Source organism: Vombatus ursinus, unplaced genomic scaffold (genome assembly GCF_900497805.2).
Source record: "Vombatus ursinus unplaced genomic scaffold, bare-nosed wombat genome assembly UNPS02014802.1, whole genome shotgun sequence".
Taxonomy (NCBI): domain Eukaryota; kingdom Metazoa; phylum Chordata; class Mammalia; order Diprotodontia; family Vombatidae; genus Vombatus; species Vombatus ursinus.
The window spans coordinates 25,454,501-25,478,308 of NW_020954580.1; the positions used below are offsets into that span (position 1 = coordinate 25,454,501).

Sequence of the window (23,808 nt, forward strand, 5' to 3'; positions counted from 1 at the left end):
CCTGGAGGGCCACAAGTGGCCTTGAGGCTGCAGGTTCCCCACCCCTGGCTCTAATGCCTCAGGCTCAGGTACTTTGAACCCTAAACTCTGGGTTTTACCACTGGGTTTTGCTTCCAACTAAAAAAAAGGTCTGCATAAATTCTCTTCTCTTTGTTTCTCCCAAGAAATAAGTCCAATAACATCACTCCTACAAAGAAATTGGAAGATGAATAAGATGAATTTGCTAAGATGCCTTAAGTTCAGATTGGTCTTTCATTCTGATTTTAGCATATGTGACAATAGAGCAAAGCAATCACAATAGTTAGGACTAAGAAACAAAGAGCCAGACATAACTGAATAATATGAATATATATCTTGTATGTATATACTATAATTATCTGCACATTGTCTTCCTTAGTAGAATGTGAATTCTTAGAGAACGTGGCAGTTTTTGCTTTTCTTTGTATCCTCAGTGCATCTCCTCTCTTAATAAATCACCTTTTTAAAGCATATTAAATGCTTAATAAATTCTTGTTATTGACAATGATTTAGGGCTGAAAGGGCCCTTAGAGGTCATCTGGTCCAATTCTCTCATTTTAGGAAATGAGAAATCTGAATCTCAGAAAAGGTGAGTGACTTCCCAAGGTTATAGGTGGCTATAAGTGGCACAGTCAGGGCTTTGAGCCTAGATGTTCTGTTTTCAAACTCAGTTCTCTTTCCAGTTGCACTTCCGGTCCAGAGACCCTAAGTTTTTGTTTGTTTGTTTGTTTCTGAAAGCAGTGAGACCAAGAATCTACCAGTTCTCAGATGGATGTATTATCTGATCAGAGTATTCTCTGCCTTTACGCTATACAAGTTCTAAAATGACTAAATAAGATATATTCTCATTGCACAGAATAGCTTACCCTGAATAATTTGATCAGCATTTTCAAATGCCTCCTCCACATTTCCTTGCTCTAGTTTTTTTTCAGAGGACAGGTATGAATTATGCCTTATTGCATCCTGAATGAAGGAAAAGCAAACAATGCAATGTACCTTACTTTGTCTTCCATTAGCATTTTCTTCTGAAGCAAATCACCAGTAACTTCCTGAAATGCTCATTTTAGAAAAGGACTAAAAGGAGCAGGAATGAATTAGAACCACTGGAACAACAAGCAGAGTACTTTTGTTCTAATGAAATATGTAAAGATATGATGGGAGAGAGGTATCAATTGGAAAGTACCAAGTTTGTCTCTGCTCTACTTTCTGGAGAGAAAGGGAATCCCACCACTCTCCCTATCACTCTCAAATCCTTTGTCCCTTTGCAAACATTGACATCTCCAGCCTGGCCCGTTGTCCTCAGAATATACCTGAGTGACACCATGGAGGGATTCATTAATGTATGGCTAGAGGCAGATTAATAGTGGAAATACATGAGCTTTTGCCCAGCTGATCTGGTGTGAAAACCGGTGTCAGGGCCAGGGTCTCCTCATGATCCTTGTCAATAATAATATCAACCTCTAGATTTGTGCTTCCTTCCAAAATCATTTTTAAATTTTCTTTGTGCTTATTCTACATTTATTTATGTGCATTAGTGATCTTTCTAGTTAAGTTTTCATGATCTAATAATTTCATGATCATGCCTAAGGTAACAGGGGTAGGGGTGGGGGTTCCTGGGGATGAAAGGAGGAGATCAGATAGTTTTCCTAATCCCCAATGGGAACTGGGCTTCATCAGGTAAAAGCATTACTGAAGCAGGCAGGATAGCACCCCAGAAACAGTCTGGTAGAAGGGTGTAGAGGGGACCTAACATCAGGACTCTAGACTGTTTCCTTAGTACCACATCAGAGGGTCTTGGTCACAACAGATGGCAAGTAAGTAGAGCATAGAAGCAGGAGTAACAGTAACTATGGCTGTAGCAACTGGGGATCTCCAGAGAATGGGAACTTTTGCCACCTCCTCTAGACCCCAGGAAGCCTCAAAGAGAGAGAGGGCTGCTTCACATTATGGTTGTTTGACCCTCTTATTCTTCCAACCCCTCATCTGGCAAATTTGGAAAGTTTTCCTTATAGAGGTTAAGGTGACTGGCTGAAGGCCTCTCAGGTACTAATAAATTGCTCCCATAAGGACTTATCCTACAGAAGGCCTCTTTTCATTTGACACCCCAAGTCCACTGTTAGTGACCCACATCTGTAGCTCATAGAGATTCAGGGGATTTTTGCAAAAAGGAAGGGTAGAAAGGATATCCTTTTCCCTCTTACAGATGTTCAAACATACCCAGGTCTACCTTTCATCATGATACTTCCTCTAACACCAGCATCAAGCTTACATTTTGATGTTCTTAAATAAGGTTGGGTCCATATTTATTAGCTGCTGGCATTTGTGTGCCTTTGTGACCTCCTAGGCACAGCTGCTGCCCTCTTGATACTGTCAGTTTTAAGGGCTGTCATGTCATTACGTCGATGGGGATTATATTTTTGTGCTGTTCCAGAGCAAAGAAATAAGGCTTGTGAGAGAGAGCTAAAGGAAGATAGTTTTCAGCTTGATAGGACAAAATTCCTCCCAATTATAGCTGTCCTAAAATGGAGCAGGTTGCCTTGGGAGAGGAGGAATTCCTAGTGACTGGGGGTTTTCAGCCAGAGGAATTGTTGGGGAATGGTGTAGTGGGAATTCTGTAACTAAACTAGATGACGTATAATTCAAGATCCATTTTTAACTGTGTTATCCTGTGAGTTCTATGAATCTTCTAGAGATATCCCATTCCTTGAGGGAGTTAGCTTGGAAATAATCGTACCTTACAATAAAAACTGTCTTTATCAAAAAGGAAAAAAAAAAGCTGTTCATCAGCGAAGTTGACTGGGAAAGAGCATTGCACAAGAATCCTTGGAAAGGTAAAACAGTTGCACAGTTTTGTGGGCAAGAGACTTGAAAAGCTCACTTACCTCAATGGTGAGAATCACGGGTTCCTGGTCCTGATAAATGATCTTTACCTTCTCTACTGCCCTCTTTGCATAAACTTCTGACTCAGCAACCACAGCACAGATGATATGACCCACACAAAGCGCCTGCGGGAAGACCAAACATAATGACCAGGTGGAGAGCACTGGCTTATTTTAATTGCTGAACTCAAACTTTCTGGTTCCTTAGATGTGATTGTTTAAGTAATAACAATAATCTAAAATAATTAGAGACTTATAGGACTATAGATCAAGAACTAGAAGTTACCTTAAAGGTCATCTAGTCCAACCTATCATTTTACAGATGAGGAAGCTGCCTCATAGAGGTAAGGTGACCTGCTCAAGGGCACATAGGTAGTAATCAGTTGCTACTGATTACTCTTGCTTGCTTACTCTCTAGGGCAGGGGTGGGGAACCTGCTCCCTCAAGGCCACATGTGGCCTTCTAGGTCCTTGGGTGTGGCCTTTTGACTGAGTCCAAGTTTTACATACCAAATCCTTTTATTAAGGGGATTTGTTTGGTGAAGTTTGGATTCAGTCAAAGGGTTGCCCTTGAGGACTTAGAGGGCCACACGTGACCTCAAGGCTTCAGGTTCCCCACCTCTGCTTTAGAGAAAGGCCTTTTTTCATTTGAAATCCTAGATACATTATTGGTGACCCACATCTGTCTCTCATAGTGCTTCAAGTGTTTCTTACAAAGGAATCAATAATAAATTGTTAAGCAATGTTTGTAAAAATCTATCCGTCATGCTCGTATATGTAGAACAGAGGTATCAAACATGTACCAAGGACACTATAGAACCAAATAAAAATGTAAATTGGGAAATATTTAACAAAATAAATCAAAGTACAATAAGACATAAATAACATTAATATGTAGTTTTCTAAGTCAATGCATGGCTGCAGGGATTCTTATTGTATGTGTTAGTGGGCCCATTTCTTTTTGAGTTAGACACCTCTGATGTAGACACTTATCAGCACATACACATATGGCAAGAACATGTTATAACTGCTTGTTAGCTTTTCACTGTGCCCTATGGATGTAAAACCATATTATTCTTTTTTTTGGGGGGGGGTGGTAATTGGGGTTAAGTGACTTGCCCAAGGTCACACAGCTAGTAAGTGCTGTGTGCTGCCCCAAAACCATATTTTTCAAAAGACACTTTTTGGGAAAAGTTTAGAGAATCTTGTATAGTCCTAGAAATCACTTTAGTGCCTAACATGAGACATAGGACACAGAAAAAGCATAGATTTGTATGCATGGGGCAGCCCAGCAGAAACAATCTACCTTCTTTCTGGCATTGTCCCATGGAATAATTTGCAAAGCAGTTCCATGAGGAGGAAAATATTCTCTGCACTTGTCAGGTAAGTTTTTTAAAATTAAATTTTATTTTTTCAATGAACAAAAATCCATTTTCTCTCTCCCATCTCCCTCTTCCATTAAAAAAAGAAAAGAAAAACAAACCCTTGCAACAAATATACATGGTCAAACAAAACAAATTCTCACAATGTTCAGGTCCAAAAAATATGTCTCATTCTATACCCTGATTCCATCATCTCTCTGTCAGTAGGGGGTTAGTAATTCATCATTGATTACTGGTACATTTAAAAAAATTTGGATAAAAGAAGACATCAGCTGGAAAAGATCAGCAGGGGACAACTTTCACATAAAATAGCCTTGTGGGTTTCCCTGAGAGGATATGGGGAGTCTAAATAAGAGGGAAGTCTCAAACTTTTCCTGTCTTCTGCTGTCTACAATTCTGACATATATTGTCTCCATTGAAAATAGTACCTTTTATATGTATAGTACTGTGTTTTTTCCAACCTGCTTCCTCCCTCATACCTTACATTAAGAAAGCAAGTATTATTATCTCTATTTTACAAATCATAATAAATAGCCTACATTTATATAGCACTTTAAGCTTTGCAAAGCCCTTTATGTATGTTATTTCATTTGATCTCCACAACTACCATGTGAAATAGATATTATTATTTCCATTTTACAGATGAGGAAATTGAAACCGACAGAGGTTAAGTGACTTGCCCAGGGATACAGACAGTAAATGTCGGAGGCAGGATTCAAACTCCAAATCTTCCTGACTCCAAGTATAGCATTCAATCCACTTTGCTACCTAATTGCCTAATCAGGGAAATATGAAACAAAATCGTGGAATCATAAGATCAAACACTGTAAGTGACCTTATCTAATCCAATCTTTCATTTAGCACATGAGGAAACTGAGACTCAATGAAGTTAAGGGATTTGCCCAAAATCTTACGGGTAACGACAAGTCATGGAGACAGGGTTTGAATACAGATCTTCTGACTTCAGGTTAAATATCGCTGCACCACTATGGTTGGGTGCTCTACAGTTGGTGAATGAACCAAAGCTAGAATCTTCCAATTTCTGGCTGAACAAATATTTTACTCAGTACCTACTGTGCCTAGGGAGGGAGATGCATAGTTTCGATGAGACTTGATCCCTGACTATAGTTTAGGAGAAGGATAAGACAAATATAGATAAGGAGAATATGTAAAATTACGTGATCTTCAGATGAGAAAATTGTAAAGCAAAGGGCCAAGCTTTGCTCCTTGATTCTAAGAGAGGAACTCTGAGCAGAAAAATGGAGGGGAAAAGAGGGGGCTGGAAAGGATGGAGACCCCAACACTGTCTGACCCAGAGTTGGAATTTGGCAATATAGGAGTGCACAGGCGCTTGAGGGAATTTAGACAGGAGGCAGACCATTGTTACCTTACGCCCAAAGCCACCCATGAAGATGGACAGTACCTCATCTACAGCAAGCAGTTTGTCATCTTCAGTACCATTGGCACCTGGAATGTCCTCAGCTGTTATCACATCAACCACACCTGGTAGTTCAAGGGCCTCAGAGGCATCAATGGATCTTGGAAAGAAAATATTGGAAATGTTGGCAGTCCTAGAGGTCACTAAAGTTCAAAGTGGTTCTTTCAGTTGTGACTCTAGTCCTTGCTGTCCCAGGTAGATGGGGATTTTAATTTGATGAAAGTGGAGAAAAGAAAGGAGATGTACGTCGGTGGTCTCTCTTACTGCATTACTCTCATTCTTAGAAGCCCTCTTTTCATTCCTTGTGTGGTTCTTATAGTTTAGGGGGTTAATAAAGGTTTGTCTTCTACCCTGTGTCTTAGGTTCCTCACATCTATCCATCTCCTGGGTTCTCTCAATCTTAGCTTCTAGTTTCTACCCAATCAGGCAACCACAGGGACAATAGACACTTTCCCGGGAGGTGAGCCCATGGTATCTGAGTATGCTTTTTAATTGTCTTACAGAAATATTTGAGTTCACTTACATGATTTTTGCATGAGCCCTGGTGCTGGTTACTAAAGCCAGGAAAAGTTCTTTATCCACAACTGGCAGGTCATCACAAAATATAGCTTCCCCAGTGGCATGTTTGATACCAGACTGGTGCAAAATTGGGCGTCCAACTGGATCATGGGGAGGTTGGTTAGGGTCTACTCTCTGCAAAAGAAGATAAGAATGATGCAATAGTATGGCTATCTCATACCGTGTACCAGGATAAGGCCAAAATGGGTACATGGTTTAGACATAAAAGGTAAAAAACATATAAGCAAATTAGGAGAGCAAGGAATAGTTTACCTGTTAGATCTATGGAAAAGGGAAGAAATTGTGACCAAACAAGAGATAGAGAACATTATGAAATACAAAATGGATAATTTTGATTACATTGAACTAAAAAGTTTCTGCACAAAGCCAATGCAGCCAAGATTAGAAAGAAATCAGAAAGCTGGGAAACAATTTTTACAGCCAGTGTTTCTGATAAAGACCTTATTTCTAAAATATATAGAGAACTGAGTCAAATTTATAAGAATATCAGTCATTCTCCAACTGATAAATGGTCAAAGGATATGAACAGGCAGTTTTCAGATGAAGAAATTAAAGCTATCTATAGTCATATGAAAAAAATGCTCTAAATCACTATTGATTAGAAAAATGCAAATGAAAACAACTCTGAGGTACCACATCATACCTATCAGATTGGCTAATATGACAGAAAATGAAAATGATAAATGTTGGAGAAGATGTGGGAAAATCAGAACACTAATTCGTTGTTGGTGGAGCTGTGAACTGATCCAACCATTCTGGAGAGCAATTTGGAACTGTTCTATAAAACTGTGCATACCCTTTGATCCAGCAATACCACTGCTAAGTAGGTATTCCAAAGAGATAATAAAAAATGGAAAAGGACATACATGTACAAAAATATTTATAGCAGTTCTTTTTGTGGTGGCCAAGAATTGGAAATGGAGGGGATACCCATCAATTGGGGAATGGCTGAAAAAGTTGTGATGTATGAATGTAATGGAATATAAGAAATGATTTCAGAAAAACCTGGAAAGACTCACACAAACTGATGCTGAGTGAAGTGAGCAGAATCAGGAGAACATGGTACACAGTAACAGGAACATTGTGCAATGATTAACTATGATAAACTTAGTTCTTCTCAGCAATACAGTGATCTAAGACAGTTCCAAAAGACTCATGATGGAAAATGCTATCTACATCCAGAGAAAGAACTGTGGAGTCTGAATGCAGATTGAAGCATACTATTTTCACTTTTTTTTCTTTCTCGTGGTTTTCCCCTTTTGTTCTGATTCTTCTTTCACAACATGACTAATGTGAAAATATGTTTAATATGATTGTACCTGTATAACCTGTATCAGATTGCTTGCCATCTTGGGGAGAGGGGAGGAGAGGAAGGGAGGGAGAAAAAATTTGGAACTCAAAATCTTATAAAAGTTAATGTTGAAAACTATCTTTCCATGTAATTGGAAAAAATAAAATACTGTTACATGGTGGTGGTGGGGGAAGTTCTGTTAGGTACTATCAAGCTACAAAGCTGTTGAGGCTAACAAAAAATTAAAAAAAAATGTAAATGGTAAAGGGACTGTGCGAACATATAATGTTGGTGGAGTTGTGAATTCATCCATTTGTTCTGAAAATAATTTAGATTTATACTTGAAAAGTCACTAAAATGGACATATCCTCTGACCCAATCATACCAACAATAGGCATGTAAACCAAGGAAGCCAAAGACAGGGGAAAGGTTGTATGTAATACGCAAATATTTATAGTAGCATTGTGTGTGATAAAGAACTGAAAGAAAAAAAAGAATATTATTCCTTATTAGTGTTTCACCTGTACTTATATATTGGCTCGTCCTATTTCTGACAGCAAAAGAAGACAACCAATGGATAAACAAGCATTTATTTAGCACTTACCACGTGCTGGGCCTTGTGCTAAGCACTGGGTGCACAATGAAGGACAAAAACAGTCAATTTCCTCAAGAAACTTACATTTTAATGGGGGAGACAACATGTGAACAAATAGGTAAATACAAGATACAGAGTAAAAGAAGGTAGAAGGGAAGGCTCAAGTGGTAGTGGGGACCAGAAAAGTCCTCTAGCACAAGGTGGGGAGAAGGGGGGTTTGGATTAAGTCTTAATGGAAGCCAGTGATGTCAAGAGGAAGAGGTGACAGATTTGCCCTTTATCAGGTTAACTGTCAGAAATAGGATGAGCCAGTATATAAGTACAGGTGAAACACTAATAAGGAATTTTCACATGACCCTGTAGTTTGAGCCTCGGAGCTTATACTATAATATCTTAATGTAATTATAACCAACAAAGCAAAAATTTGAATCCAGAGTTTCAATGCCCTTCTGCTATTTCACAGATAGCTTAGATAAGACCAGTAAGATGAAATAGAGGAAGCTGGTCTTTAGTGCCCCTACTTTCCCCTTTCTGTGCCTTTCCCCCTTTCAATCTTATCTACTTACTTCCTCCTCACTTCATACATTCTTCCCCATTTCTGCCTCCTATCAAAATCTACTTGAAGGAAAGAATCTGATAAATACATTTATACTAAGGTATAAATGACTAAGTGGTAGTATTTCCCATTTTATAGAGGAGGAAACAGGCTCTGAGAGATTAAGCCAATAAAATCAATGTCTCACTCACATTTCATGGAGCTGAGCAGGGAAGGTATTTTTTTTACAGGACAAGTTGATCTCAGGGGATCCTAACATCAAGCTGTTTAGACACAGAGCAGCATATTCTGGCCAGTCTTGATCTTAAACTTTTGCATCTTAGTTTTAAAAAAAATTTGACCTTCTTCAAAAAACCATAAATCAATAAGAGCTATAGAGTTAAAATTTTAAAAATGAAAAGCAAGTAGCCCTCCAAGGAATAAATAATAAATGGTCAAAGGATACAAACAGGTAGTTTTCCAAGGAAGAAATTAAAACAATTTATAGTCATGTTAAAAAAAATGCACCAAATCATTATCAATTAGAGAAATTCAAATTAAAACAACCTTGAGATATCATTTTACACCTATCAGATTGGCTAAAATGATTGAAGGGGAAAGCAACAAATGTTGGAGGTGATGTGAAAAATTGGGACACTAATTCATTATTAGTGGAACTGTGAACTAATCCAACCATTTTGGAGAGCAATCTGGAATTATGCCCAAACAGTTATTAAATTGCCTATATCCTTTGACCCAGCAATAGCACTGCTAGGTCTGTTTCCAAAGATGATTAAGAAAAAAGGAAAACAAGCTATATGTTCTAAAATATTTATAGCAGCTCTCTTTGTGGTGGCAAAGAACTGGAAATTGCAGGAATGTCCATCAATTGGGGAATGGCTGAACAAGTTATGGTACATGATCATGATGGAATACTACTGTGTTATGAGAAATGATGAGCTCGATGATCTTAGAAAAAACATGGAAAGCCTTGCATGAAATAATGAAGAGTGAAATGAGCAGGACCAAGACAATGTCATGTATAGTAATAGCAATATTGTTTTAAGAACAACTTTGAGCAACAAAGTAATTTTGACTATTATAAATACCCAAATTAACTCCAAAGGACCTATGGAGGAAGGTGCTATCTGCATCCAGACAAAGAACTGATAAATAGAAGTATGTATAGAATGTATACACACACATTTGTGGTAGCCATCTCTGTGGTGGGGGGGAAGAAAAAATTTTAAAAAAGAAAGTTGCATGTTAACTTTATTACATATTTAAAAGGAATAGCAAGTTGTACATAATAGATTTGCAGTTTTGTGTGTAATCATCTTTTTTTTCCTATTCTACTATGTTATGGAAATGCTTGTTTTAGTTCTTAACAAAAGAAAATAATTAATTAGTAAAAGAAAATTAATACTTAATTATTAATAAGATAATTTTGAAAAGGAATAAATACAATTTTCTCTAGTCTTGATACTATTGATCACCCTCTTTTCCTTAATATTCTCTTCTCTCTAGGTTTTTGTGACACTACTCTTTTCCTGGTCCTCTTCCTATCTGTGTAGGAACTCCTACACAAAACAAAAACTCCTCATTTTTTTGTTTTTCTGAATCATCATCCATCACACTAACTAAATGTGAGTATCCTAAAGGGCTCTGTCCTGGGCTGTCTTCTCTTCTTCTGTTTTTCTTAGCGATCTCATCAGTCCTATTGATTCAATTATTATTTGTTCAGATGATTCTCAGATCTACTTATCCAGTCTGAACTTCCTCCTTAACCAGACTCTCATTTCTAACTGCCTATTGGTCTTCTTAAACTAGATGTCTTGTAGACATCTTCTAGACATGCCCCGAACTGAACACATCTCTCTCCAGAAGCCCTTCCCCAATTTTCCTATCAAGGGTACCACCATCCTCCTAGTCACTCAGGCTTGAAGCCTAGGTGTCTCCTTGGTCTCTTATTCTCACCCCCCATTTTCTAATCTGTTTCCAAGTCTTGTCAATTCTACCTTTTTAGCATCTCTAGCATCTGCCTCCTTCTCTCCTCTGATACTGCTGCAACCCTAGACTAGACATTTTTCGCCTCAGTCCTGGATAGCCTTCTGATTGGTCTTCTCAACTCAAATCTCTTCCCAATTTAATCCATCTTTCACTTATCTGCCAAAGTGATCTTTCTAAAGCATAAGTCTGACCACATCACTTCCCTTCTCTTTAAATTCCAGTGGTTCCCTATCATCTCCAGGATCAATTATAAAATCCTCTGTTTAGAGTTCAAAGCCTTTCATAACCTGGTACCCTCCTACCTTTCCAGTCTTCTTATACATTACTCCCCTTCTCCCTCTCCATGTACTCTGTGATCCAGTGACACTGGCCACTTTGCTGTTCCTTGAACCAGATATGCCATCTCCTGACTCCAAGTATTTTCATTGACTGTCTCCCTTGCTAGAAATTCTCTACCCACTAATCTGTCTCCTGACCTCCCTGACTTCCTTTAAGTCCCAGCTAAAATCCCACCTTCTTTAAAAAGCCTTTCCTGATTACCCTTAATGTTAGTGGCTTTCCTCTTGTTATTTAGCTCTAATTTATCTTGTATATACCTTATTTGTACATAGTTATTTGGATGTTGTTTTCCCTAGTAGATCAAGGGGCCTTGAGAACAAGGATTGTCTTTTATCTTTCTTTGTATTTCTTGCACCCAGCACAATGCCTGGCACATAAAAAAGTGCTTAATAAATGCTTGTTGACCAACCAGTTAACTGACTAAACCACTAACTTGGAATTCTTGGACTCCTCTGGATACTGTGACAGGAAACTCTTCCAGAGCACTTAGGAACTTCTCTGAAACGTCAGGATATCGATGGCTATTCTGAAAGATGATTAAAAAAAGAAAGATATTAATTATGCTCAAGTCAAAATATGTACCATATTGTGTCTCTGTTAATTTAATAATGTATCAAGGGCATAGGAAGTATAAAATATCTGTGAGAGAAAAAAGGGGAAGGAATCCACTCAATACCCAGCACAGGCAACTTTCATTCTGCCCTGATGTCCTGAAACACCTGGAATAACAGCCTTATGGATCTGACCTCCATACCTCTCCCTCCTTCCCCCATCCTCACTGGAAATTCATCCATTCAGCCTTGGGACTCCTCCTTGGGCCTAAGCCATCCTGATTGGGGTGCGTGAGCCCACTCAACCCACTATATTTGGATGGCTTCAGCACATGCTTTGGTTCCCATTAAACCATCTTCCAGGACAGCACAGCATTGAAACAGATGGCAAGATGCTGTGCTGTCCTGGAAGATGGTTAAATGGGTGTGTATACTCCCCTCCTCCCCCATACTCTTCCACTTCTTGTTATGGGAACAATACTCAAATCAATATTACCTTTTCTGTTGGACAGGCCATGACAGTCTAATGCCCTATGGCTCCACCCCAAGCTAAATGAATACAAAAAGCATTTGGCAAAATTGCAGAGAAAGTCTCTCATACTTTGTATGTTTTTGGCTTCCTTGGTTTACATGCCTATTGTTGGTATGATTGGGTCAGAGGATATGTCCATTTTAGTGACTTTTCAAGTATAAATCTAAATTATTTTCAGAACAAATGGATGAATTCACAACTCCACCAACATTATATGTTCGCACAGTCCCTTTACCATTTACATTTTTTAAATGTATGAGAAATGCCTTCTCATATTTATGCAAAGCCTAGGCTGGCTTATCATATATGACTAGTTTTGAATGGATGCGCTAACTCAATGGCGTAGAGGGCCCAGGGTCCAGGATGTTCCAGTATAGGAAGCTAACTCCAAATTTAGCATTCTTTCCACTATACTATGCTGCCTCCCAACATACAAGCTTCCCTTCTGCAATTCTTCTTCCTTTTATCTCTCTGTCTTTTCTGCCTATATGACATCTCCCAGGGTCAAGTTCTCCTGGCCTTCCTAGCAAATGGAGGAAGGTAGCGTTCTCCCACTAACACATCAATACCCTGAGTTTATAAAATTAGCTAATAGGAAGGAAGGAAGGAAGGAAGGAAGGAAGGAAGAAAGAAAGAAAGAAAGGAAGGAAGAAAGAAAGGAAGGAAGGAAGGAAGGAAGGAAGAAATAAAGAAGGAAAGAAAGAAGGAAAGAAAGAAAGAAAGAAAGAAAGAAAAAGAAATAAGTAAGAACATATTAATATTCTGAATTCCAGCTAGCATTGTGGACAGTCTTTATAAAGGAAGACTGCCAGGCTCCTGACAAGAAGTAACAGCTCAATTCATACTTAATCCAGCTTGGAAGGTAATGGTAAGAAAGCCTGTAAGTATATGTGTGCAAAGTACAATAACAAAGCCAATGCACTCACTGGGATGGAGACCATCTTTATGATTTTCTTTAGTCCTTGTAATACTTCCAGGTAGAACTTAAAGAAGAAACTGACAATAAGGGTTCTTTTAAATTCCACCATTCCCCCTGGAGCTGAGGCTGGGAGAGAAATTTCATCCAGGATCAGCCTGAAAGCTTCATCCAGTATCAATGTATTCCAGTCCCTGGTAGGGGGGAAAAAGAACAAACTAAGCTGTAGTTCCAAATGAAACATGTGCTATAAAATACTAGGTAGTAAAAGTATACTTTTTTTTAAGATACATTTTTTTAAAGTTTTTTTTTAATAATTTAGAATCACAATTTTGTTAGAACTTTTAAAAAAAGAATATTTATTTAGTCCACCAACCCTCTTCTATTTCTCTGAACAATTAAGAGATACATGAATATATGATTAGGGTTGATGGTATTGAATGAAGACAGGGAGAGAGATTGGGTCTATGACTTCATTAGCATAGGAAATTCCTTGATGAGGAAACTCCCTCTACCAGTACAAGCCAGAACCTTCTCTCCAATTTATAGTCTTAGAAAGTTACCTAGAGAACTAAGAGGTTAAGTGACTTGCCCAGGTTGACACAGCTAGTCTGTGTCAGAGACAGGACTTGATTCAAGGTTGCCTTTCTCTATGCACACTGAAAGAATCCAGAATCGGACATTGTGTTTGCCTAGAGGGAACTCAGTTTAAATTCGAGATGGGAGTTGATTTTTGGTTGCAAGAAGCATTGAAGGAATCCAATATAATGTGTATGTTATGGGGGGGAAGAGGAGATGGGGGCCCAAAATACTTATGTTCTAGCCTATCCCACCTTGCCCTACTCCCAGAAGTTGGACTGGAAATTTGTTGATTTGCCTGGTAAATCAGTATTAGACTACATTTGGTCTGCTGTTGGTATAAAAGGTGGTAACTCAACTAGGTAATATATTATATTAACATATTATATAATGTTTAATTATAGAATAATGATATAACCCCTTCATCAGAACTGCAGTAAATACAGTTGATTCTTCTCATCTGAGGTAGTTACTTTCTATAAAGTTGTTCCAAACACTGAATTAGCAAATATTGACCCATTGCTCCTGGGGAAATACAGGGTTAGGTTCTGGCAAGCCTCTGGTCGTAAAATTTACTTTAGCATTTTCCAGAGTGGTCTTACATACAGATAGGCAAATTTCCTCTTATTTTTTTCTGGATGTACGTTATTATGGGGTACTGAGATGACTCAGTGGATAAAGTCCTGGGTCTGGAATCAGTAAGACCTTAGTTCAAATCTGGCTTCAGATTATTTGCCAGCTGTGTGACCCTGTTTGCCTTAATCCACTGGAGAAGGAAATGGCAAACCACTCCTCCATTTTTTCCAAGAAAACCCCATGGACAATATGGTCCCTCGGGTCATGAAGAGTCATACTTGACTGAACAACAATAACCCTATTGCTGATTCATTACCATGGAACTCATGGTAACTCATGTCTGAATGAAACTTTTCTAACACATGTATTGTCTTTGTAAGGTGCATCACAGCCTTCTTGACTTAGGAATACCAAATAGCACTTCAGCACTATGCTTGGAGGGCCATTTTTAAACAGCAAAATCACCAACAAGTAGCACAAAAATACAAAAAAAACCAACCCAAAAAACAAAAAACAAACCCATGGCAATAAATAGAACCTTAAAAAACCACTTGTTTGTAGTAAGGAGCTGAAGTAAGCAGCAGAACATTGCCTTGTTAACCTTAGCTGGGAATGTGGGGCTGGCAACTCAAATTTTTTGTTGCTCTGCACATGTTCATGAATGACCCTGAAAGTACCATGAGTTCTGATTTGGGGGTTACAAATAAATTTTAGTGAGTAGGTGAATTCACAAATACAGAATCCTCAAATAATGAAGATTTATTGGATATATTCCCATTTTACATATTTTTCTTTTGATTTTTCCAGTACTTTACTAATAGCCCTAGGTCTTTAGCTTAGCATTCAAGACCTGTCATGGTCTGGCCCTGGGGGAGCCTTTGTTCCAGCCAAATTAGACTTTTTTCTTCTTTGAACACATCCCACACTTTCTCACCCACCTGCAATGTTTCTTTTACTTATAATGTCCTTCCTCTCATCTCGATCTGTTGAAACAACTTCCCAGAAGGCTTCCTTTATTCCCCTCAATTGTGTGTGTGTGTCTGTGTGTGTGTGTGTCTGTATGTGCTTGCTCGCATGTGAATGCCCAAGAGACAAGGAGGGGGGAGGGGGAAAGAATATTTCTCTCCCTCTTTTTCCCCTAGCACTTTGTGTTCTCCTTATATCATGGTTATATATGTGTGTTTTGTCCTCTATTGACAAATAGAGCTTTAATATTTGCAAGATACTTTATTGTACAGTTGAGGAAACTGAGGCCTAGAGAGATGAAATGACTTGCCTAAAGTAGTTAGTGGTAGAGTCAGGATTTGAACCCAAGACTTTAAATTCAATACTTTTTCCCCCTGTACTAGGAAGTCTCCTTCCATACCATCAATTAAGTAGTTTAGGTATTATTTCCATTTTACAGATGGTGAAACTCAGACTTAGAAAGGGTTAAGTTACTTGCCCTTGACCAGGTCAAATAGCTAGTGAGCACTGGAGACTGATTTAAACCTTGACTCTGAGTTTAATACTTTGCCCGCTATACTATTATCCATCGTTCTTTGTCTTTGCATCCCCTGCAGTGCTAATACATTTTGTTCAGTCATTTTCCATTCTTTTTGATCCCATTTAGGGTTTTCTTGGCAGAGATACTGCAGTAGTTTGCCATTTCCTTCTCCAGCTCATTTTACAGATGAGGAAACTGAGGCAAACAGGATTAAGTGACTTGCTCAGGTCTGAGACCTAGTAATTGTTTGAGACTAGATTCGAACTCAGGTTTTCCTGACTACAGGCCTGGCTCTTTATTCACTACACCACCTAGCTGCCCCTCCTGATATATAGTTGGTGCTAAATAAAACTATCAAATGGAATCAAAACATTGACTATCTATTAGTAGAAAATTTTTATGGATATTTTGTATTTAATAAATTGTTAAAATGAAATAGGTATAAAAGCACCAAATAGAAAGGTGAGTTCATCCCCAGGTTATAGTCAAAAGATGACAACTTGTTGATGGAAGGAACATGGCATTGTGGAAAGAGGGGGTCTAGGTCTGGAGTGAGAGGCACTGGGTTCAAATCTCAGACTTGCCTCTTACTACCTATGTGACCTTAGACAAGTCACTTAACTTTCTGGGTGTCATTTATAAAAAAAAAAAAAAGTAGGGGTTGGACTAAATGAATTCTAAGGTCTCTTCTAGGTCTATATCTATCAACCTGTGGCTGTTTACATGGTTTGTTATTACTGAAGCTGGTCTATTTCACATTGAGGACACCCCCCCACACCCCCCCCCACCCCACACACCCCGCTACCTTCCTAGGAGCTGCTGGCAGGATTTATGGGCGCTGACGGTGGTGGATCCTATGCCGCCATAGAAGAGGCGGAGGCCCGCGATGGTGTCTGTGCATTCTTTGAAAAGGACTCTCATTCCACAGTTCACATCAGCCAAGGCGTTTTGCTGGCACTGGGCCTGTCTGAATGCCGCCACAAATTCCCACTGTGGAAACAAAACCAGTTGGGATTTTTTGATGTGTCAAAGCAAAGAAGTGCAGTGTAGACTTTTTAGTCCTAAGAATCGCTCAGCTCCAACCAAGTGAATAATAATAATAATAATAATAATAATAATAGCTAATATTTACATAAACCTTTAACATTTACAAAGCACCTCACTTGTGTTAATTCATTTGATCTTCACAAAAGCCCTCAGGTGTAGATGGCACATAGTAGGTGCTTAATAGATGTTTATTGATTGATGGATGTAGATGCTATTATTTCCATTTTACAGATGAAGAAATAGGCTGAGATGGGGTTAAGTTACTTGCCCAGGGTTATACAGCTAAGTGTCTAAGGCAAGATTTGAACTCAGGTCCACCTGACTCTAGAGAGATTCTGTTCCTTCTCTTATTTACTCAAAATAGTGACCATCCCCTCACAAAGACACCTGGATAGTTGTACTGTATATTACAATGTCACAGGCTATGTTTTCCCAGTGGTCAACATTCCCCAGCACAGAAAGCTATTAAAATAAATCCTAGGAAGCAATTTCAATTATATTATTATCCCCAAGTATCATAGGCAGTAGAGATATGGTTGACAAAGAGCTGAATTCAGAGCCAGGAGGTCTTGGGGTCAAGTCCTGCCTCTGACAATCCTGGCTGTGTGATTCTGGGCACTTAACTCTTTTTTTTTTTTAAATTAATTTATTTTTAGTTTTCAACAATCATTTCCATAAGCCTTTAAGTTTTAAATTTTTCTCCCTCTCCCTTCCCACCTCCCTCCCCAAGAAAGCATGCAATCTGATATAGGCTGTACATATACATTCCTATTAAACATATTTTCACATTAGTCAAGCTGTAAGGAAGAATTAGAACCAATAGGAGGAACCACTGGAAAGAGGAAACAAAACAAAATAGAAGAAAAAAAAGAGCAAATACTACGCTTTGATCTGCATTCAAACTCCATAGTTCTTTCTCTGGATGTGGATAGCATTTTCCTTCATGAGACTTTTGGAGATGTCTTAGATCCTTGGATTGCTCAGAAGAGCTAAGTCTATCAAACTTAATTATCTTACAGTGTGGCTGTTACGTGTACAAAGTTCTGTCTACTCACTTCACTCAGCATCAGTTCACACATGTCTTTCCAGGTTTTTCTGAAGTCTGCTTCCTCATCATTTCTTTTTCTTTTTCTTTTTTTTTTTGGGGGGGGGGCGGATAGGCAATAGGGTTAAGTGACTTGCCCATGGTCACATAGTGAGTTAAGTGTTAAGTGTCTGAGGCCAAATTTGAACTCAGGTCCTCTTGATTCCAGGGCCGGTGCTCTATCCACTGCGCCACCTAGCTACCCTTCAGCATTTCTTATAGCACAATAGTATTCCATTACATTCATATACCACAACTTGTTCAGCCATTCTCCAATTGATGGGCTCCCCTCAATTTGCAATTCTTTGCCACCACAAAAAGAGATGCAATAAATATTTTTGTACTTGTGGGTCTTTTCCCCATTTTTATGATCTCTTTGGGATATAGCCCTAGAACGGGCACTTAACTTCTCAGTGCTCTAGACAACTTTAAAAATGTAAGTTTCAGAGACAAGTGTACCTGCACTGGTGGAAGGAATTTCCTCATTTAAGAATTCCCTAACTTTCCCCCAAGATGGCGCCAAAGGCGAAGAAGGAAGCGATTGTCCCCCCCAAGACAGAAGCTAAGTCCAAGGCCTTGAAGGCCAAGAAGGCAGTGTTTAAAGGTGTTCACAGCCACAAAAAAGAAGATCCGAACGTCTCCCACATTCTGGTGACCCAAGACACTAAGACTTCTATGGCAGCCCAAATACCCTCGGAAAAGTACCCCTCGGAGGAACAAGCTTGACCACTGTGCCATCGTTAAGTTTCCCTTGACCACTGAGTCTGCCATGAAGAAGACTGAGGACAACAACACCCTGGTCTTCATTGTGGACGTCAAGGCCAGCAAGCATCAGATCAAGCAGGCGGTCAAGAAGCTCTATGACATCGAAGTGACCAAGGTCAACACTGATCCGGCCTGATGGAGAGAAGAAGGCCCATGTCCAACTTGCTCCGGACTATGATGCTTTAGATGTTGCCAACAAAATTGGAATCATATAAACTGTGTCCAGCTAACCCACTCCACCTACAATAAAAAGTTTTCCAGTATAAAAAAAAAAGAATTCCCTATCCTGATGACGTTACAGGTCCAGTGCCTACCCCTATCATTTCTTCTAGTTCTTTCTTCCATGAGGATAGCCAAGCCCTGGCAAGATTGGTAATTTTTTAGGCAGCTTGCTTTGAGTACAGTGAAATCTGCCAAATCCTCTTGTGGGTAAAAATAATTTTTATTTTCCCATTATCTTAAATGGGGGGTGGGAAGGAGAATGATAATATATAATGCCTACTACGTGCCAGGCATTGTGTTAAGTGCTTCACATATATTGTCTCATTTGATCCTCATAACAACCCTTGGGAGATAAGTGCTATTATTTTCCTATTTCACAGATGAGGAAACTGAAGCAAAAAAGAGATTAAATGATTTGTCCAGGATCATACAGCTAGGAAGTATCTGAGACCAGATTTGAACTCCTGGCTCTAGACCCATACTCTTATCCACTGCACCACCTACTTTAAAAATGAGCCTGTAGAAATTTGTAGCTTGTGGCAAACTAAAGAACTCTGGGGCAGCTAGGTTGCGCAGTGGATAGAGCACCAGCCCTGAAGTCAGGAGGACCTGAGTTCAAATGTGGCCTCAGACCAAGCACTTGACACTTACTAGCTGTGTGACCCTGGGCAAGTCACTTAATCCCAATTGCCTAAAAAAACAAAGCAAAAAAACAAACTAAAGGACTCTAACTCTCCATGCAAGATTCCCTAGAGCTGCTGCAGCTGTCTTGGTTCTGCCCATTCCTGACCAACCTCTGCTGATGAGAGAAGCCCTAGTCCACATGACTGTGGAGCAGGGGGGATGCAGAGGATCAGAGATTGTTAGAGGGTGTGAGCTGAAAAGTTTCCATCCATTGGATCATAGCTGGAAGAGACTTTGAGATTAACAATATCATTTACAGAAGAAGAAACAGAAGTTCAGAGACGTCAAGGAACTTGTCCAGGGTCATATACCTAGTAAGATTAGAAGGCAGGATTTGAATCCAGGGTTTGCTGATTTCATATCTATCACTTTACTCACACTTCAAAAGGAAATCATCTTGTTCAAAGTTCTAAATGCTCGAAAAACATGAAAGACCCTCTCTGGGTCTGTAAAATGAGGGGGTTGGGCTAGATGACCTTTAAGGTCAACCAATTCTAAGTCTACGATTCTGACATCCTGGCTTAAGATTCTAGAAAACATAGTGAGCTTGTGTGTGCATATCTATCTGGGCTACTTACCTTGGTTGGTCAGAACATGTCATTAATAAGGCTAAAACAGTGTATTTATTCTCCATACGGACCAGTTTTAACTGGGAAATCTTTTTCTATAACCAGACATTATCCTTTTAATCACTGTCTCTGAAATGTAGCCCTTGATCATAAGAGGAATGATGCAAGGGAGTATGGATGGATTTTTCCGGATCTACAGCTCCCAAAGCCAGGCCTGGTGCTTGCTCTCACGACTGTGACTACTTTGCATTGGGGTAATGACTGGCAGGATATGACACATGACACCGTGTGACTTTCTTACAAAGTTGTTCTTTCTTCTGTGTAATCTGTTTTTCAAAAAAAGGTGAGATTAAAGTTTTTTAAGAAAACTCTGTCAAAAATGGCCCCCCGTCTCTTACCTTTTCAGAGTGAGGTATGTGCACAGACTCCAAAATTTCCTCAGGCTTCAGGTCCGCATTTGCCAGGCCAGCAAGAAAATGTTCATTTAAAGGAATCTGACGTCTTCCCTCTGGGGAAGAAAGAAATATCTTTTTTTCCAAGAGTAACAACAAGTTAAAAGAACGTGTACATGTCAATTGTAAAAAGGAACAGTAACTTAGTGAAAGCTTCCTTGACACCACCAATCAGTGATGATTATTTCTCCTGAACTTCATTCATAGAATACTTAATTTAAATCTCTCTGAAGCACTTAGCATATACTGTATTATTTTTATGTTACAGTTTCCTGTGTATTATACCACAGTCTTAGAGGAATCAAAATTATGTGTGATCCAAACAACAAGGAAAGATCCATATGTATGTGGCTTATCCACTTTGTAGATTGTAAGTTTTATGTTGTTCAGTCATTATCTATCTATCTATCTATCATCTATCTATCTATCTATCTATCTATCTATCTATCTATCTATTATCTATCTTTCTGTCTGTCTGTCTATTCTTCCCGTGGTATGTAGGAAGACTAAGATATGGGAGGAGTGCATACTCTCTTATTTCTCCTTTACCCCACCCTTTGCTAACCACCCTTGGGCTCAGCTCACAAGGGAGTACAAACTAAATGCATCTTGAGGATGCTGGAAAAAGCTATTCATTCACTCCCACGATGGCTTGAAAGCTTTCTGTTGCATGTTACTCTTGTCTTGTATGGAGGAGAGAATTAGAACCAGGCTTTGTGGCTTATAGTACTTTTTCTTCCTCTTCTTCTTCCTCCTACTCCTCCTCTCTTTCATAAGCTGAGAATCCTGCTTTACTTGGTTTTGTTATATCTTACCTTTGGAGACCAGATTGAGGGTGGCATTTCCTGCAGCCAGAATTGGATTCAGATCTGAATAGCCATGTCGGCTTATGACGTGTCCACCTAAGGACTAATACAAAGGAAATCATTTTTTCAGTCTCAGTCACTTTATCTGATCATATATTTATGTACAAACTCACATGCATGCTCAGAAGGGCTTAATAATTGTTTATTGAAGTTGTAGCTTAAAGGGTGGTTCTCTTTTGTTTACAAAAGGCTCAACAAGCATCCAATGTGGTGAAAAGAGAACTGGATCTAAGAGTCTTAAGACTGAGACTCCTCCTTGGTCCCATTTCCTCATCTTGTAAAATGGTCTAGACCAGGGGTGGGGAACCTGTGGCCCCAAGGCCACATGTAGCCTTCTAGGCTCTTGGGGATGGCCTTTTGACTGAGTTCAAGTTTTACAGAACAAATCCTTTTATTAAGGGGATTTATTCTATGTTTGAAATCATTCAAAGGGCCTCACTTGAGGACCTAGAGGGCCACATGTGGCCTTGACACTGCAGGTTCCCCACCCCTGCTGGACTAAGGTCCTTTCTATCTCTGAAATGTTATGGTTCTTAGAGCAACTGAGCCCTTTGCTTACTTAGCATAGGCGAGAAGCAGAGGTAGTGTGAGTCTCCCTCCTACTTCCTGGTTTGAATTCAGAGGGACCCCTTAAAGGGTGAGAATACAGTGCAGTCTCTGTATGTACTATCACTGGCCTCAGTGCACAATGGCTAGGGACAGAGCAGCACAGACGCCTGTCCAATTAGCTTTGTACACACAAAGATCTATTACGTTATTTCACATTGCCTACCAAGAATGACCAGTCCTTTGTTTTACTTGACTATGTTTATTTGTTACAAGGATTTTTTCTTCTTGGCTTCTTGGGGGCAGGGTGGAGGGTGAGGAGAGGGGAGGTGAATAATAGTGATGGGGGAAAAAGATAGTCATTGTTTAAAAATGCACAGAAGGGAACAAAAGAAAGTTTAGAAGGAAGCACAGACAAGTGGGATAGTTTTGAAAGTAATGTGTCTGAGATCAGATTTTGAGCTGTCTTGGGGGTGAGAAGGGAGGGAGGGGAGAAAAATTTTAAACTCAAAAGCTTATGGCAGTGATTATTGATAAATCAAAATAAACTAATAAAAAAGTGGAGAGAAAAAATAAAATAAAATTATTGATAAGGGGAAAGAAAGAAAGTAATGTGAGGAATTATTATGTACTTTTAAAAATTTAAGCAAGTAGTATGAAATGAATTTCACAGTTTTATATACAACCCGCTTTTTGTGTGGAACCTACAGCCATGTTCCTAATCTGTTGTCCAGCCAAACTTTTCAAGTGCTTCAAGAGAGCCTGATATGTCCGTGTTTTTTCCTCTGGAAGTTTGGAGACTTCATCGGTCAGGATCTGCTTCACCTGGTCCAGGCTGCAGCCAGCCCCTATTGTCAGCCCTGAAAGCAAATTATTTTAATTTGTATCAATCAATAATCAATGTAAGCGTTGATTAAAAAAAATAGACCTTAGAGGTCATCTTACTCAAACCCTTTGGTTGTTGTTGTTTGTCCTTCGTTCTTGAAGAGGACCATGACATCGGGGAGGTGATGCCCTGATGTGCAAATGAATTGGATTTAAGTGAGGGAGGGCTGTGCGAAGTTACCAGACTCACTTTCTCCTCTGGAGCCATCTGACCAGTGGCAAGATCCAGCTCAAACCCCCTGGTTTCAAATGAGGAGACTGAAGCCCAGAGAGGTTGTGACTTGTTCCAGGTCACAGGGCGAGTTAGTTGCATAGTAGAGACTAGAACTCAGCTCTCCTGACTCCCAGCCCAGTCCTCTTTCTACTTTCCCATGCTGCGTCATGCACAGCTGTCACCTTATAAATATAGGGAATGAAATCAGATAGTGTTTAAATGAGTGGTAAATAAAGATCACACAGAGTGAACTTTGTGGTAACTTGTTCTAGAAACAAAATGTTACAAGAGGGATGTTTCACAATATACACCTCAATAGATGTGGTTTTATTTGCTAATTTTGGAGACTGTTGTGCATTTTATTAATAATGTTTTACTTTAACTTCCATTAATAAGTTCAAGTATTCAAATACATAACCAAGATAAAAATTTAAAAGGAAAAATGATTTAAATGACTGTAATGTCTCTAAAGGACTTTTTTTTTTAAATGTTGTTTAAAAAGAAAAACAAAAAATGTACATGACCTTTAACAAAGTGGTATCAAAATCATCCTACGGTGCAGAAATACAACTTCCAAACTTCCTTCTGTATACTCATCTGGGTTTTGTTACTGTTATCATTGTCCTTATTTACACTGTTAATGACACGGTATAGATTATCCTCTCCTTCACTCCCTCACTCCCCTTAGTTCTTCATATTCTTTGGATAATCCTAACCCAGCTTAATTTGGACTCTGTCCCTGGGACATTGGGTTCTCATAGGTAAGGTT

At 39.2% G+C, this 23,808-nt stretch overlaps 1 protein-coding gene across 4 annotated transcripts in view; it reads right to left on the minus strand.

Annotated features, from left to right (window-relative positions):
* Positions 1 to 23,808, minus strand: part of AOX1 (aldehyde oxidase 1) — a 123,908-nt gene that overhangs the window by 60,008 nt on the left and 40,092 nt on the right. For all 4 annotated transcript variants that reach the window (XM_027873820.1, XM_027873821.1, XM_027873822.1 and 1 more), the window contains 10 exons: positions 22,649 to 22,800; positions 21,344 to 21,437; positions 20,475 to 20,584; positions 16,511 to 16,695; positions 13,075 to 13,258; positions 11,499 to 11,591; positions 6,240 to 6,409; positions 5,702 to 5,816; positions 2,901 to 3,023; positions 885 to 981 (listed from right to left, as the gene is read on the minus strand). In XM_027873820.1, the coding sequence (XP_027729621.1) occupies positions 885 to 981; positions 2,901 to 3,023; positions 5,702 to 5,816; positions 6,240 to 6,409; positions 11,499 to 11,591; positions 13,075 to 13,258; positions 16,511 to 16,695; positions 20,475 to 20,584; positions 21,344 to 21,437; positions 22,649 to 22,800 (1,323 nt within the window). The remainder of the gene's footprint in view (positions 1 to 884; positions 982 to 2,900; positions 3,024 to 5,701; positions 5,817 to 6,239; positions 6,410 to 11,498; positions 11,592 to 13,074; positions 13,259 to 16,510; positions 16,696 to 20,474; positions 20,585 to 21,343; positions 21,438 to 22,648; positions 22,801 to 23,808) is intronic.